This window comes from Eptesicus fuscus, chromosome 12 (assembly GCF_027574615.1).
Source record: "Eptesicus fuscus isolate TK198812 chromosome 12, DD_ASM_mEF_20220401, whole genome shotgun sequence".
Lineage (NCBI taxonomy): Eukaryota > Metazoa > Chordata > Mammalia > Chiroptera > Vespertilionidae > Eptesicus > Eptesicus fuscus.
Window position 1 is genome coordinate 78,445,470 of NC_072484.1, and position 12,432 is coordinate 78,457,901.

The 12,432-nt window shown below is 38.6% G+C and overlaps 1 protein-coding gene across 1 annotated transcript in view; it reads left to right on the forward strand.

Moving 5' to 3' along the window:
* Window positions 1–5,649: 5,649 nt before the first annotated feature.
* PIK3C3 (phosphatidylinositol 3-kinase catalytic subunit type 3) overlaps window positions 5,650–12,432 on the forward strand; it is a 76,520-nt gene continuing 69,737 nt past the window's right edge. Inside the window, exons 1-3 of the mRNA XM_028136118.2 lie at window positions 5,650–5,766; window positions 8,633–8,821; window positions 11,676–11,819. Of these exons, the coding sequence (XP_027991919.1) occupies window positions 5,699–5,766; window positions 8,633–8,821; window positions 11,676–11,819 (401 nt within the window). The 5' untranslated portion in view covers window positions 5,650–5,698. The remainder of the gene's footprint in view (window positions 5,767–8,632; window positions 8,822–11,675; window positions 11,820–12,432) is intronic.

Below are 12,432 nucleotides of genomic sequence, written 5' to 3' on the forward strand. Positions count from 1 at the left end.
TATCTGGAATTTATTTTCCTTCTACAATTGAAACTTTGTAGCCTGGAGCAGAGCCAAGCCTGGGGCTCCCTCCGAGGCCCACAGCCATTTGTGTTGGGGTTATAATTGAAACTTTGTTGCCTTAAGCGGGTGGGCCCGGCCAGGGTGTGTGGAAAGCTTTGCTTCCCCTGTTGCCGGCGGCAACCCTGGCCTGCTCTCTCAAGCTCCATTCTACCGCCATTTGTTTGAATTTGTTTACTTTCTATAATTGAAACTTTGTAGCTTGAGTGGAGGCTTAGGCCTGCAACGGCTGGCAGAAAGCTTGGCTTCCTCTGTTACCTAGGAAACCTTGCTCTCTGTGGCTGTAGCCATCTTGGTTTGGGTTAATTTGCATACTCGCTTTGATTGGATGGTGGGTGTGGCTTGTGGGCGTGGCTTGTGGGTGTGTCGGAGGTATGGTCAATTTGCATATTTGTTTATTATTAGATAGGATGAAGTACAGCTCTTTGGGCCTATGTTCTTATAGGACAGATTGCATGGTGGCATAGAAAACACACGCTGAGGGGTGCTGGGATGGTACCATATGCAGATGGTGTTCCCATTGTCTCCCTGATGAAATTGGAGAAGCCAATGTCTAAAACAATGCTTGGTGTAGTTCATGGCATATTTTAAGCACTCACTAAATATCCTTTATAATAAAAGGCTAATATGCAAATAGATCAAACAGTGGAACAACCAGAACTGAACAACCGGTTGCTATGACGTGCACTGACCACCAGGGGGCGTGTGCGGAACATGGCGGGCATCGGCTATGGCGGGATGGTGGAGCAGGTGAGCAGGGGTGCCAGAACAAGGTGGGGCACCAATCGCTGTCATCGGGGCGAGCCTCTGGTGGTTACTAAAAATTCTTTGCCGTCACGCGCCGTGGTCCTGCCTGGTGCTCACACCCACTGCCGGCGCCAGAGCTACCACTTGCACCCATTGCCAGCACCGGCCCCACTCGCAACCATAGCCAGCGCCAGAGCCACTGCTCACACTCACTGCTGGCGCCCGGCACCGGTTCCAATCACTCAGTGCCGTTAGCCGGTGCGAGAGGCAGCTGCTGGCCCCGATCACCCCTAAGGCTTCTCCACCTCCCCTTGCTCCTGAGGGGCGATCTGGGCCAACAGCCGCCGCTTACACCCACTGACAGCACTGGCCCCGCTCACACCTGCTGCTGGTGCTGTCACCAGGTGCGGCCGGTGCCCTCAGTACATGGGAGCGGCAGCAGCGGGAGTAGGGCTGCCAGCAGAAAGAGGACGGGGGGGGGGGGCCACGGGAGGAAGGGCCTGGCAGGGGCACAGAGGATGGGACAAGACCCACCCCTGTGCCCACTGTAGCCTTGCGGCCCACAGTTCCTTTCATGGTGCATGAATTCGTGCACTGGGCCCCTAGTTTGTTAAATAAATGGATGACTTGCAAAGATGCTGAATGGGCCAAAATCTCCTCCATCCATGTAGTTAATCTGTAGAGAGGAAGAGGAATCAATAACAGTGCTAAATAACACCAAGGATGCTAAAGATACTGCCATTAGAATTTATTTTCTGTTGCAAAAAGTAAGTCCAAGAATTGCTCTGGAACATATCATGGTAAGTATATCATGTTTATGAAGTCAGTGGTTCTGCCCTGTATTTGCTCAGAATCATATACAAATTACCTAACCCACTTTACAGTTACTTTTCAGTAAAATAGGAGAACATTACCTAATCCACTAATTTGTTGAAATAATTAAATAAAATAATATACCTGAAATTGACCAATGTGTTATCAGGAACATGGTGGTGTGTTGAGCTCTCTGTGCTTCCTCACCCTCCTCACTCAATATAGGAGTGACAGGTCTGTAGTGCTCAGACCTTGGAACGGAGAGCCAAAAAACAAACAAACAAACAAAAAACTGTGTGAGGAATGTCTGATTATTATGTTATTTTCAATCAAAATATTTAAATTAAAAAAAAAAACTCTTAGCCCCATGAACTCTGTGAATTACAAAACTGCACTGGGCCCTGAGGGAGTACCAGTCTTTCTCCCCTACCCCTGCAAATAAAATTCTTTTACATCTCAGCATTGCAAGCCTAACATCACATTCTCAGAGAAGTCTCTTCGCACCTCACCCTCCTCCCCTACACTAGTTAAATCAGCACACTCAAAAATCTATCCCTTATTTTGTTCTTCTTTCACAGTGTTTTCAAGAGTTTCTATTATAATATGGGTATCCCCACTTTTCAGAAGTTCAAGTTGCACCAATTCACTTTTACTTAAGACCTGCATTAGTACCTGCATTCACTAACCAAAAGAAATCCAAAGAGGAATTTTGCTTTTAAGGAAAAAGAGAAAATAGCATTCCTTGTTTGTTTTGCAGAGAGCTATTATAGAGGCAGCCACACCTGGAACAAGGAGAATGCACACCTCCCTACCCGCTTCCCTGGGAACTATACTCAGCATCTCAGCATAAAGCTACCATCATTTTGAACTGCATCTATATGGATCTGTACTTTATCTTGATTTATTTTTGTGCATCCATTAGCAAGATGTATTCTAAGGTATCAGAAAAGACTTTTGCTTTTAATCTTTCACTTTTATAGCTGATTGAAGTTGCCTTTTTTTTTTTTTTTTTTTTTTAATGGAACCACCCAAGCCTTGTGAGTTCCTGCTCCAGGATCACTAGTAGACATTCTCAAGTACATAGCTTTCCACAATGTCACTTGACAAATGGTCAAGAGTCTTGGCTTATGAGGTAGGATTTTTCAATTTTCCTCAGTGTTATCTGTTCTACCATGTTATTAGATTCCAAATGACCTGGAGTTATTAGAAAACTCCTAGAGGCAATTTTTAAATTGGAGCAAAACTTTGTGAGATAATTTCAACTTCACAATATCACATTTATTTTTTTCTTGATGAAAGCTCAATAATAGATGGCAGCTTTTTAAATCTAAGAGTGAAATTTTTTATTACCAGCTAAAGAGGATTAATTGGGTGACAGAAATGGACAAAAACAAACCTGTTTATCACTGCATGAGTCCTGGGTCACTTAAAGGAATGGACCATTATCAAAAATTTTCTTCACCATTATTAAAACCTGTTAGTTGAATAATTAAACATAAAATTGAAGCAAGATTGCATAAGAAAACAAAATCAAAATGGCAACTCCAAAGGTGAATTAAATATGGAACCAAATAGTCAATGAAGTAGCCTGCCACACAAAGAAACATGCATGTATAAAAGTTATTTTTTTAAATATATCTTTATTGATTTTACAGAGAGGAAGGGAGGAAGGGAGAGGGAAAGAGAAATAGAAACATCAGTGATGAGAGAGAATCATTGATTGGCTGCCTCCTGCAGGTCCCCCATTGGGGATCAAGCCTGCAACCTAGGCATGTGCCCTTGACCAGAATCGAACCTGGGACCCTTCAGTCCGCAGGCTGACACTCTATCCACTGAACCAAACCAGCTAGGCAAAAGTTATTTTTTTTTAAAGACAGGCAGTGGTCTGTGCTATGGATTCTTTCAATGCAAATTGTGTTGTGTTGTATAAGTGTATGCTATATTTATGAGTTGTGAAAGATCACCTGGGAAAGAAAATATCATGTTTTTTCTCTTTATAATAAAGTTTCCATAATACATTCCATAATACATTTCCATAACACATTAAGAAGTTTCCAAAATACATTTTTAATTTTTAGTTTTTCTCCATAATTATCTTTTAAAATTTAACATAAGTTTATGCTGGATTCTATGAATGAATATCTTAGCACTGAGTACTGACATTTCATTTTTATGCTTTTATCTGTGTTGTGTTTGTGACATGACAGTTGGTGTCAATTACTATTACTTTAACTGTTATGAGTTAATGAGAAAAGGACAGAGATAGACTTAGGACAAAAAATGCTTTGGGGGCCACGTAAAGGCCAAATGCTATTACAGTACTTACACATGAAGATTTCATAGTCATTTGAATAGAAAATGAGGCAAGAAAATTGAACTGCCATGTGGTATGTAGTAGAATAGACCTGCAGAATTTCAAAGAGCTGGTACTGTAAGAGTAGTCAATACCATATTCATGTTGTATGCAGTAGTTTTAAAAAAAGATAGTGTTACTTTAAGATTGTTAATTTCAAGTTTTTATATTCAATTTTTAAATTTGGTTTTAAAATAATTTATAAGAAATATATGTGTATGCTTATCTATGAAGTTTCATTTAGGTTTAGACATTAAATAACACTATAATAAAAGTAATTTAAGTCAGTACTGGGGTCAGAGAATTGAGTTCTTTACAAATTGTCAATGTTTTATTCACGTTTGAGAAACTTGAAATCAAACCTCACACCCACTGCTGGAATTATCCAGAGACAGGGCACTTGTAACCATTTGTTTTACTGTTGGACAGCTCTGCTGATTCAAAAGTTCAATTTTTATTCATTGCTGCAATTACATTTTTTTGGTAAGTTCCAACCATTGGTGGTAGTTATACATAGGAACAAATTAAGTCTGCTCTCTTTCTGTTGCACCTTTTAGTTATAGGAGAATAGCATGTTTTGCCTTAATCTTGCTTCCACAAATATTTTTGAGAACTTACTTTGGACAAAAAATTGTACATTAGCCTTTTTTTTTTGCCCTGAAAGGCACTATACTTCCTTCAACCTTTCCTTGAAAGTTATTTTTTTCCTAATCACTGTAAATTATACATACTCTAGCGATTCCTCTCTTACCATGTGACACTTAAAAATAAACACATAGAAAAATGGAGACTTTTATTCATATCACCAATAATAGTAACAAGGAAATATTAAACTCATTAATGTGCTAGGCACTAAAGGGGGCAGGTACAGAAGTATACTGACACACTATTCTTGCCTTCAAAGAGTTTGAATCTAGTTGGAAATGAAGATTAAATTTTTACATAATATTAAATATAAAGACAAGAATTGTAGGAGTTCAGAGGGTTCAGTAACCCGAGTTCTGGAGTCATTACTGGACGTTTATGGGTTTCAACTAGAGTTCAGTCTTCAAAGCTACAGTGGGTCTGAATATACCCAGTGCAAACAAGCACCCAACTGCTTTGTCCAAAGTAACATAAATGCCAAAACTGGAAGTAAGTGTTTTTTGGTTTTTTTTTGCTTTGTGTCTAGTCCTTTCTTGACTCTCTAGAGCAGAAAGAGAAAATCGTTGCGTGAGAAATCAAAATTTTTATTAAATCTACAAATTTTGGAAAGATCACTGAAATTTAAACTTGGCAAAATTCTAATTCTTGTGACTGTCCCTGGTTTAGCCTGTAGCCAGTGAAAGTTGCTACAATTATTTTTGAAACGCATTTTCTTTCGGATTGATCTTAGGAACAGCTCAAGCTCAAATGACAGCTTGCTTTATTTAAAAACAAAACAAACAAACAAAAAAAGTCCTGTCCAAACAGGAAGAATACCCAAAGTCTGGGAAGTAACCAGACCGCCTGTGTTGCCGTAATTCTATTTACCTCTAAGCAAGACGGAAGGCTGCTTTGCACATGCGCAGAAGGGAAGGTTGGGCGGGGAGTTCCGGCGCGTTGGGTCGCGCCCCAGGCAGCGATTGGCTCCGACCTGGCCGAGAGGCGGGACCGGAAGCGCCCGTGTTGTGGGACTCAGCTGGTTGAAACCCAGCGTCTTTCCAGCGCCTTGCTTCCCGCGGTAGGTGCCCAGGCAGAGGCGCCATGGGGGAAGCGGAGAAGTTCCACTACATCTACAGCTGTGACCTGGACATCAACGTGCGGCTTAAGATGTAAGAGGCTCTGGGGACAGGGACGGGGGTTGCTGGAGTTTAAGGAGAGGAGGCGGGGGCCTGTGGGTTGAGGGTAGAAGATGATTATTGGCCTGGAGGCCGGCCTGGGGCGGCGGGGAGAGCTGTGGCTGGGGCCGAGGGGGAGAACGCGGCGTGGAGAGGGCGCTGTGGGAGAAGGGGGGCGGTAGGAATAAGCCCTGGAGTCCAACGCAGTTTTACTTTCTTCAAAGCATTGTGCTGTGCACAGCAACCTTTTGAGGGGTCACTAGTCCCATTTTACAGATGAAGAAATCTAGTCTCGGAAAAGTCTAGTCCCGCAGTCAAGTCTAGTCTCGGTGAAATCTAGTCCCGCCGTTGATAATTGGAAGATCTTCACTTTAACCCGGGGCCGGAAGGTGGAGCAAAGACTGCAGAGTTATGGAGACACAGGCAGATGAGGGTGAGATGAGCACATGGATGTACAGTAGTAGAAGCCCGGGAAGTGACGGAGGGTTGGGGTGAATCTTTGGACAGTCTGGCGTGGTTTCGCTAGAGGCGCGGGGAGTGAGTCTAAGATGAGGGTGCCAGTTGCAAAGGGACCAGAAGAGAGGAGACAAGAGCCTTGCAGGGAAATCTTGGGGCTTCGCTGTTGAAGTCAAGGTCCAGGGCATGACATCTTGAGATGAGAATAATGGAACTGAGGTGGGGCACAGGTAGAACCGAGTCGGAAATTATGTCCACTTCCAGGCAGTCTTAGAGGAGTGTTTTCAAATGCAAAAATTATCCCAAATTATTCGTCGTAACATCATTGGTAATATGTCAGTAGGTAGTGAACAAATGTTCCTCAGGCAGAGGGCTGCATACCTGCAGTAAATACATCTCAGTTGTCAGGTGCACCCTTGACTGTTTCTTTTTATTTTTCAGAAGTGACATAAGACTCTGACAATTTACTCTTTGTTTTGGGTGATGGTAAAAATAATATGTCAACAACTGTACTGCTCATTTGTATAATACTTTATACACCCATTTAAGTTAATTTCTGCATCAAATACCACTAGATGCTTGTACATACATAGGACCTGTATGTATGCCATCATCTAGTACAAGGCTTTTTCCTTCAGTCTCATTCCTCTCAGTATTTCTTGGACATGTTCATGTATTTCTGGAACTTTTGGCCATTAAAAGGAAAGAACAACAACAACAACAAAAAATGGTCCATTATTAACAGATACACACATTGACTCTTTTAAGGCAAAGATAAAGCATTAATCAGAAGTTTGGTAAAATTTGGTACTAACCATCTTGTAGCTTCTCAGACTGACATAATTTTTCGGGGGGTGGGGGGGTGGGGCTGGAAGTGTCAATTTAGAATCATAAAATCAGAGAACAGTAAATTTTTTAATTCTGATTTTTCTCTCCCAGGCCTTTTAATCTATTTCTTTGGTTTTAATAACAGTTTGCACTTTGATGTCCCTTTTCTTAGCACTGTCATTGAATATCAAATGGCCTATAAGACATGGTCACTTTAGATGTCCCCAAGCACTTTAAAAGTAACTGGTTCCAGATTGAGCACATCATTAGCCTACCCCTCTAACTCTGAACTTTCAATATTGTCTCACCCTATTTTGGTGATTATTAGCAACATTCATCCAGTTTAAGACACAAAACTTTTGAGTCATGCAGACATCGTCTCTTACCTTCTTTATTACATCATTCACAAGTTGTCTTGAATCTACTGGCTAAATATCTTTTCTACCCCACTGCTCTAGCCTTAACCTGTCTTTTTCCTTCATAATTTTTAATGAAAATGTAACTGATCTTGCTTTCAGTTACACCTCTCCATTATGTTCTGAAACTCCTGCCAAAGGTATCATAAATACCAATCCGACTATAGTACTCTCATGTCAAATAATTCAGTTAGATTTTTGAATGTTCATTGTGTAAGGCATTGGACTGAATTTGGTGACTGCTTAGCCTCATTTGCCCCCCCACACACCCCCTTTTCCTTCTCTAGCTTCTTCCCTCCTTGAGCTTTATGCTTTAACTATACCAAACAACTTGAAGTTCTCTAAACATGCCATCTTTCTCTTTGCTTTGGTCCATGCTGGTCTTTTTTATCTTTCTGGGACTTGGAGCCCCCAGGCTCCCAGACCTTCGATGTACAGTATCTTTCTGTGGTGGGAAGAACATTGGCTTTGGCCTTGTCTGCCCGGGCTTTTATTCTCAGCTCTGTTACTGTGTGACCCTTGAACTCTGAGTCCCTGCTTCATCATTTATAAAATGAGAACATGGTTACAATTTTGATTTCCAATTGGTGTTTCTACCTCTTTCATAGTTTCCTGTGCCTGTCTTTTATTACTTTTAATTTAAAGAAATGATCAGATAGTACATCCACATAGTAAATAAATTTTAAAAAATTGAAAAAATACAAAAAGAATATGCAAATAAAAGTAAGTTTTCGCCCTAGAAATAAGGACTTAACATTTTCTTGTAGTGCTGTATTGTTTATCTTGTCTTTCATTTCTGGGCCACTATGCCTAGTACAGTAAATGTTTTGAAAGAATAGATAAATAAGTGTTCATCTTGAAATTAATAAAAGTGAAACTAAGGCCTGGAAAGCTAGTGATGTCTGGAAGGTAGACCAAGAGTTGATGACAAGATTTGAAATTAAGAAGCTTAAGATAGGGAAATATATTGATGAAGATAGAAATGATTGTAGGCATGTTAGGATTTTAAGATTTATTTACTAGATGTAAAAATAATTTTAACTTGATATACAGGAAAATAGGTAGCATAAGGTTGCTGTGATGCAATCATAAACTTTAGTATTTGTTGCCTATATGCTTAAAAAATGTTTGTCTAAACATTATTGTTCTTGTACTTTCAGAGGAAGTTTGGAAGGGAAGAGAGAACAAAAGAGTTATAAAGCTGTTCTAGAAGACCCAATGTTGAAGTTTTCAGGACTGTACCAAGAGACCTGCTCTGACCTTTATGTTACTTGTCAAGTTTTTGCAGAAGGGAAGCCTCTGGCCTTGCCAGTGAGGACATCCTACAAGGCATTTAGTACAAGATGGAAGTAAGTTGTTTTCTTGAATATGGTGAGTTCCAGACTGTTCTCCAAAGTCTTTATAGATGTTGTAAGTATGATTTAGTAGTGATTACAGAGGATTTAAAAAAAATCATTTAATACTTGTAAGCATTGATTGACCTAGATAGTTAAGATGGAAGTAAATTTGTTTGTATTCAGTATATTGACATATTTTTATGAGAACTTGACTGATTCACAAAGGACCCAAATCAAAAACACATTTTTATTATATGAAACCAACTTTTTAAGTTCATGTTTTATTGAGATGGTACATTAGCAAACCATTGTCAGGATGCAAGGGACATATAATGAACATGAAGTTCCTGTTTTTCCAGAACACACAATATTGTGGGTCCTTAATTTAACCTCTTGATACTCCTTATTTGATAGGTTATATGGAGCAGTTTTAATGCTCAATCCATGAGTGTTGTTCATTACCCTGGTAGGCTACACAGTTGTACCTTCAGGAAGGAGCTTATGCCCACAGTGCTCATGGAAGATAAGGTGTGGCCACATGGACTGCCAGGCTCTGGTATTGAGGGTACAACCCTCTGTTCACCAAGCGCGGCCCAGCAGGCTGGGAAGTCTTTTTCAGAGAGAGCAGAAGCCTGAGCTCTGGTGATCTGGTTGCATTGAAACCAATTATTTAAATGATGTAATTTCTTTAGTAGTCTTTTTGTGAATGAACACACACACACACACACACACAGAGAAGTATGTATTTATGTATATACTTGTTATTCTGGAAATTTTCAAATCTGTAAAAGTAGAGAGTATAATAAACTTCCAAGGCCCCATCACCCAACTTTGATAATTACTAACTCGAGGCCAATCTTGTTTTATCTATACCCAGTGTTATTTTGAAGCAACAATACAAGAATTAACCACAGAATTCGTAAATAAGTGCAACAACAAATTGATGCATGTGTATCTCTCTCTTCCCCCCTTCCTCTCTCTCTAAAATCAATCAATAGTAATAATAAATAAATAATAAAGTACTAAAAAAGAAAAAACATAACTCATGCTAGGTTAGGTAACAGTAGGATAGGCTTTTTACTTTGCACATCCATCAATTTCTATAAGCACTTACTTAAGGTAAAATTCTCATTTTTAGATGTGGAATTCTGCAAATTTTAAAATTTTATATATGAAAATTATTGTGTAGGCAAGTGATTTAATTTTTTTTTAAATTAAATATTCTTGTCCCATGATGGATTTAAAATGGCTCTAGAGAGACACATATACTAACAGCCTAACATAATTTAAAAATTCAAACGTTGGGATTTAGGAGTGTATTAATCAGACTAGAGAATTAGTACAGTGGTCTAATTAGTACAGTGAGGGTGGGGGTGGGTGGGATTAGACCATCAAGAATCAGGCTTTAGATCTCGCAATATTGTGGAAGTTTTATTAGGTGAATTTGTCTTGAGCTTAATGAAGGGGATGGCATAGGGATGATGCATGGGGAGGTGGAGAACAAAATGGTATTCAAAATACACATTTTTCTGATGTCTGACCAGATCTTTCCAGAATTCCTAAAATATCAAGAGCAGTTTTCAAACTGTATATTAGCTGTAAATTTCATTTTCTTCAAAATAACTCTTCTGCAGAAGCCCCGTATATAAAACAGGTTCAAATACCATTGCTTTGATTAAAGCCTGGGGTTAGAGTGCAAAAGATTTAAGGCAAATGATTGTTTGATTATATATATATATTGTCTCCTTCTCAAAGGACAAAATATAGATGTGAGAATTTTCACAGTTTATTTTGGATATTGTCGCTGGCTGACTTTCTTTAATTGTAGCCTGTGTTAATAATCTCTGGTTTGTTCATTGGCAGAACATGACACTGCTTAGTATTTTCCTTTTCAGCATAGTCCACCCTGTGGATAGTAACTAAATAAATTTGTTCCTCTAGCTTATCTGTAGTGGAGAATGGCTTTTTCAGGGTGTGATTTATTTGTTCGAGACTTTTATGGAAGAAAAGAATGACTGATTCTCTTTTAAATGGCTAGCCATCTCCAATTTTCCTGTAGGCCCTTCACTTTATATGGTGGGTATAAATGATTTATCCTTTTAAGTTTTTGAAAGTTCTATTCAATATGTTGAGCTGAATAAAGAGTAAAAAAAAAATTAAAAAGATAAAACCAGCTGTGCTGTCATTACTTTATTAAGAACATTCTTTAGGGAAATCATATATACAAACATTCTTTAAAAAGCATAGAAAAACTAATAGGTAAGCATTATCAGTATTAATGAAATAACTTCAGGAATAGAAAAATCTCACATAAGAAAATGTGACCTTGCTGTCCAGAGCTGTCTGGTAACTTCGTTATAAAGTAGTAGATAGTCTACTTCGACATTTTAAGGCTTTTGTTGTTTTCTGCTTTATTGAGGTACATTGTAGGGCCATGTTATCCTCAGCATCACTTTGAATGTATTATGAGTAATTCTGATTGTTTTTTTTTCCATACCTTTGTTCCGGGGAATGCTTATACGAAATCACAATTTGGTTCAAAACAAGTTTGGTTATAACCAGGTTTAAGTGTTTTTCCAGATTATTATTAGCCATTATCATATTTCTTGTGTCTTAGTGACATTGTCTGAGTTTTTTAATTAAAAGATTTACCGGTGTTGTTTTTTATGAGGTTTTTTTTTCTTTTTAATGTATTCTGTATTTAAAATTGAAGTTGCTTAGAGTGAAACTAAGGTAACTCACATTATTTTTTGTAGTATTAACTTAATGAGGCATTTTTTCTTGCCAAACCTTCTTGCGTGGTTTGTTAATTTAAAAGAAAGTTTTAAATATATAACTTATGCTTATGTTGACTTTATTTCCATAGCTGGAATGAATGGCTAAAACTGCCTGTGAAGTACCCTGACCTGCCCAGGAATGCCCAAGTGGCCCTGACTATATGGGATGTGTATGGGCCAGGAAAGGCAGTGCCTGTGGGTGGAACAACAGTTTCGCTCTTTGGAAAATATGGGTAAGCATTCTCTTCTAATCTTTAGGGATGTTGTAGTTTCCCATCCTTTTTCTTTTTGGGAAGTTCATGCCAGTCTGGTTCTCTGTGTGTACATGTTTGCTACATGATTCCATAATTCTTGAGACTGAATTTCCTATGGGATATACAGATAGATTAATTAAGAAACACAATTTATATGACTCTACTGATAGTGATGGGTAATGTGATTCCTATTAGAAAATAGTATTGGAAATTAGAATCTTTCTTTTAGGAAAAAAAGACTATATGGCATATACTGTGAGAGCTTGGTTTTTCTGCTTTGTCATAATAGTGATAAAAAGAACAATGAGTAGGGTTAAAAAGCACTAATTTGCTAATAGTGGTAATGACTATAATAGAAGAGTTGTTAATTCAGTTTTTAAAGATTTACAGATAATAGAAGTTTATTTTGAAAAAACTCAACCCATATCCCTTTTGTTGATATTCTATTATTCTTTCTGTGTATATTAATTGGAATTTTTCTTTGAAGAACTTGATCTTTTATCAAGTTTAAGAATGAGTTGGTGCCCTGGTAACATGCAAAAGTAATTGATGGTTTTTGTTTTTTGTCTTTAAGTTTTGTCATGAACTTGTA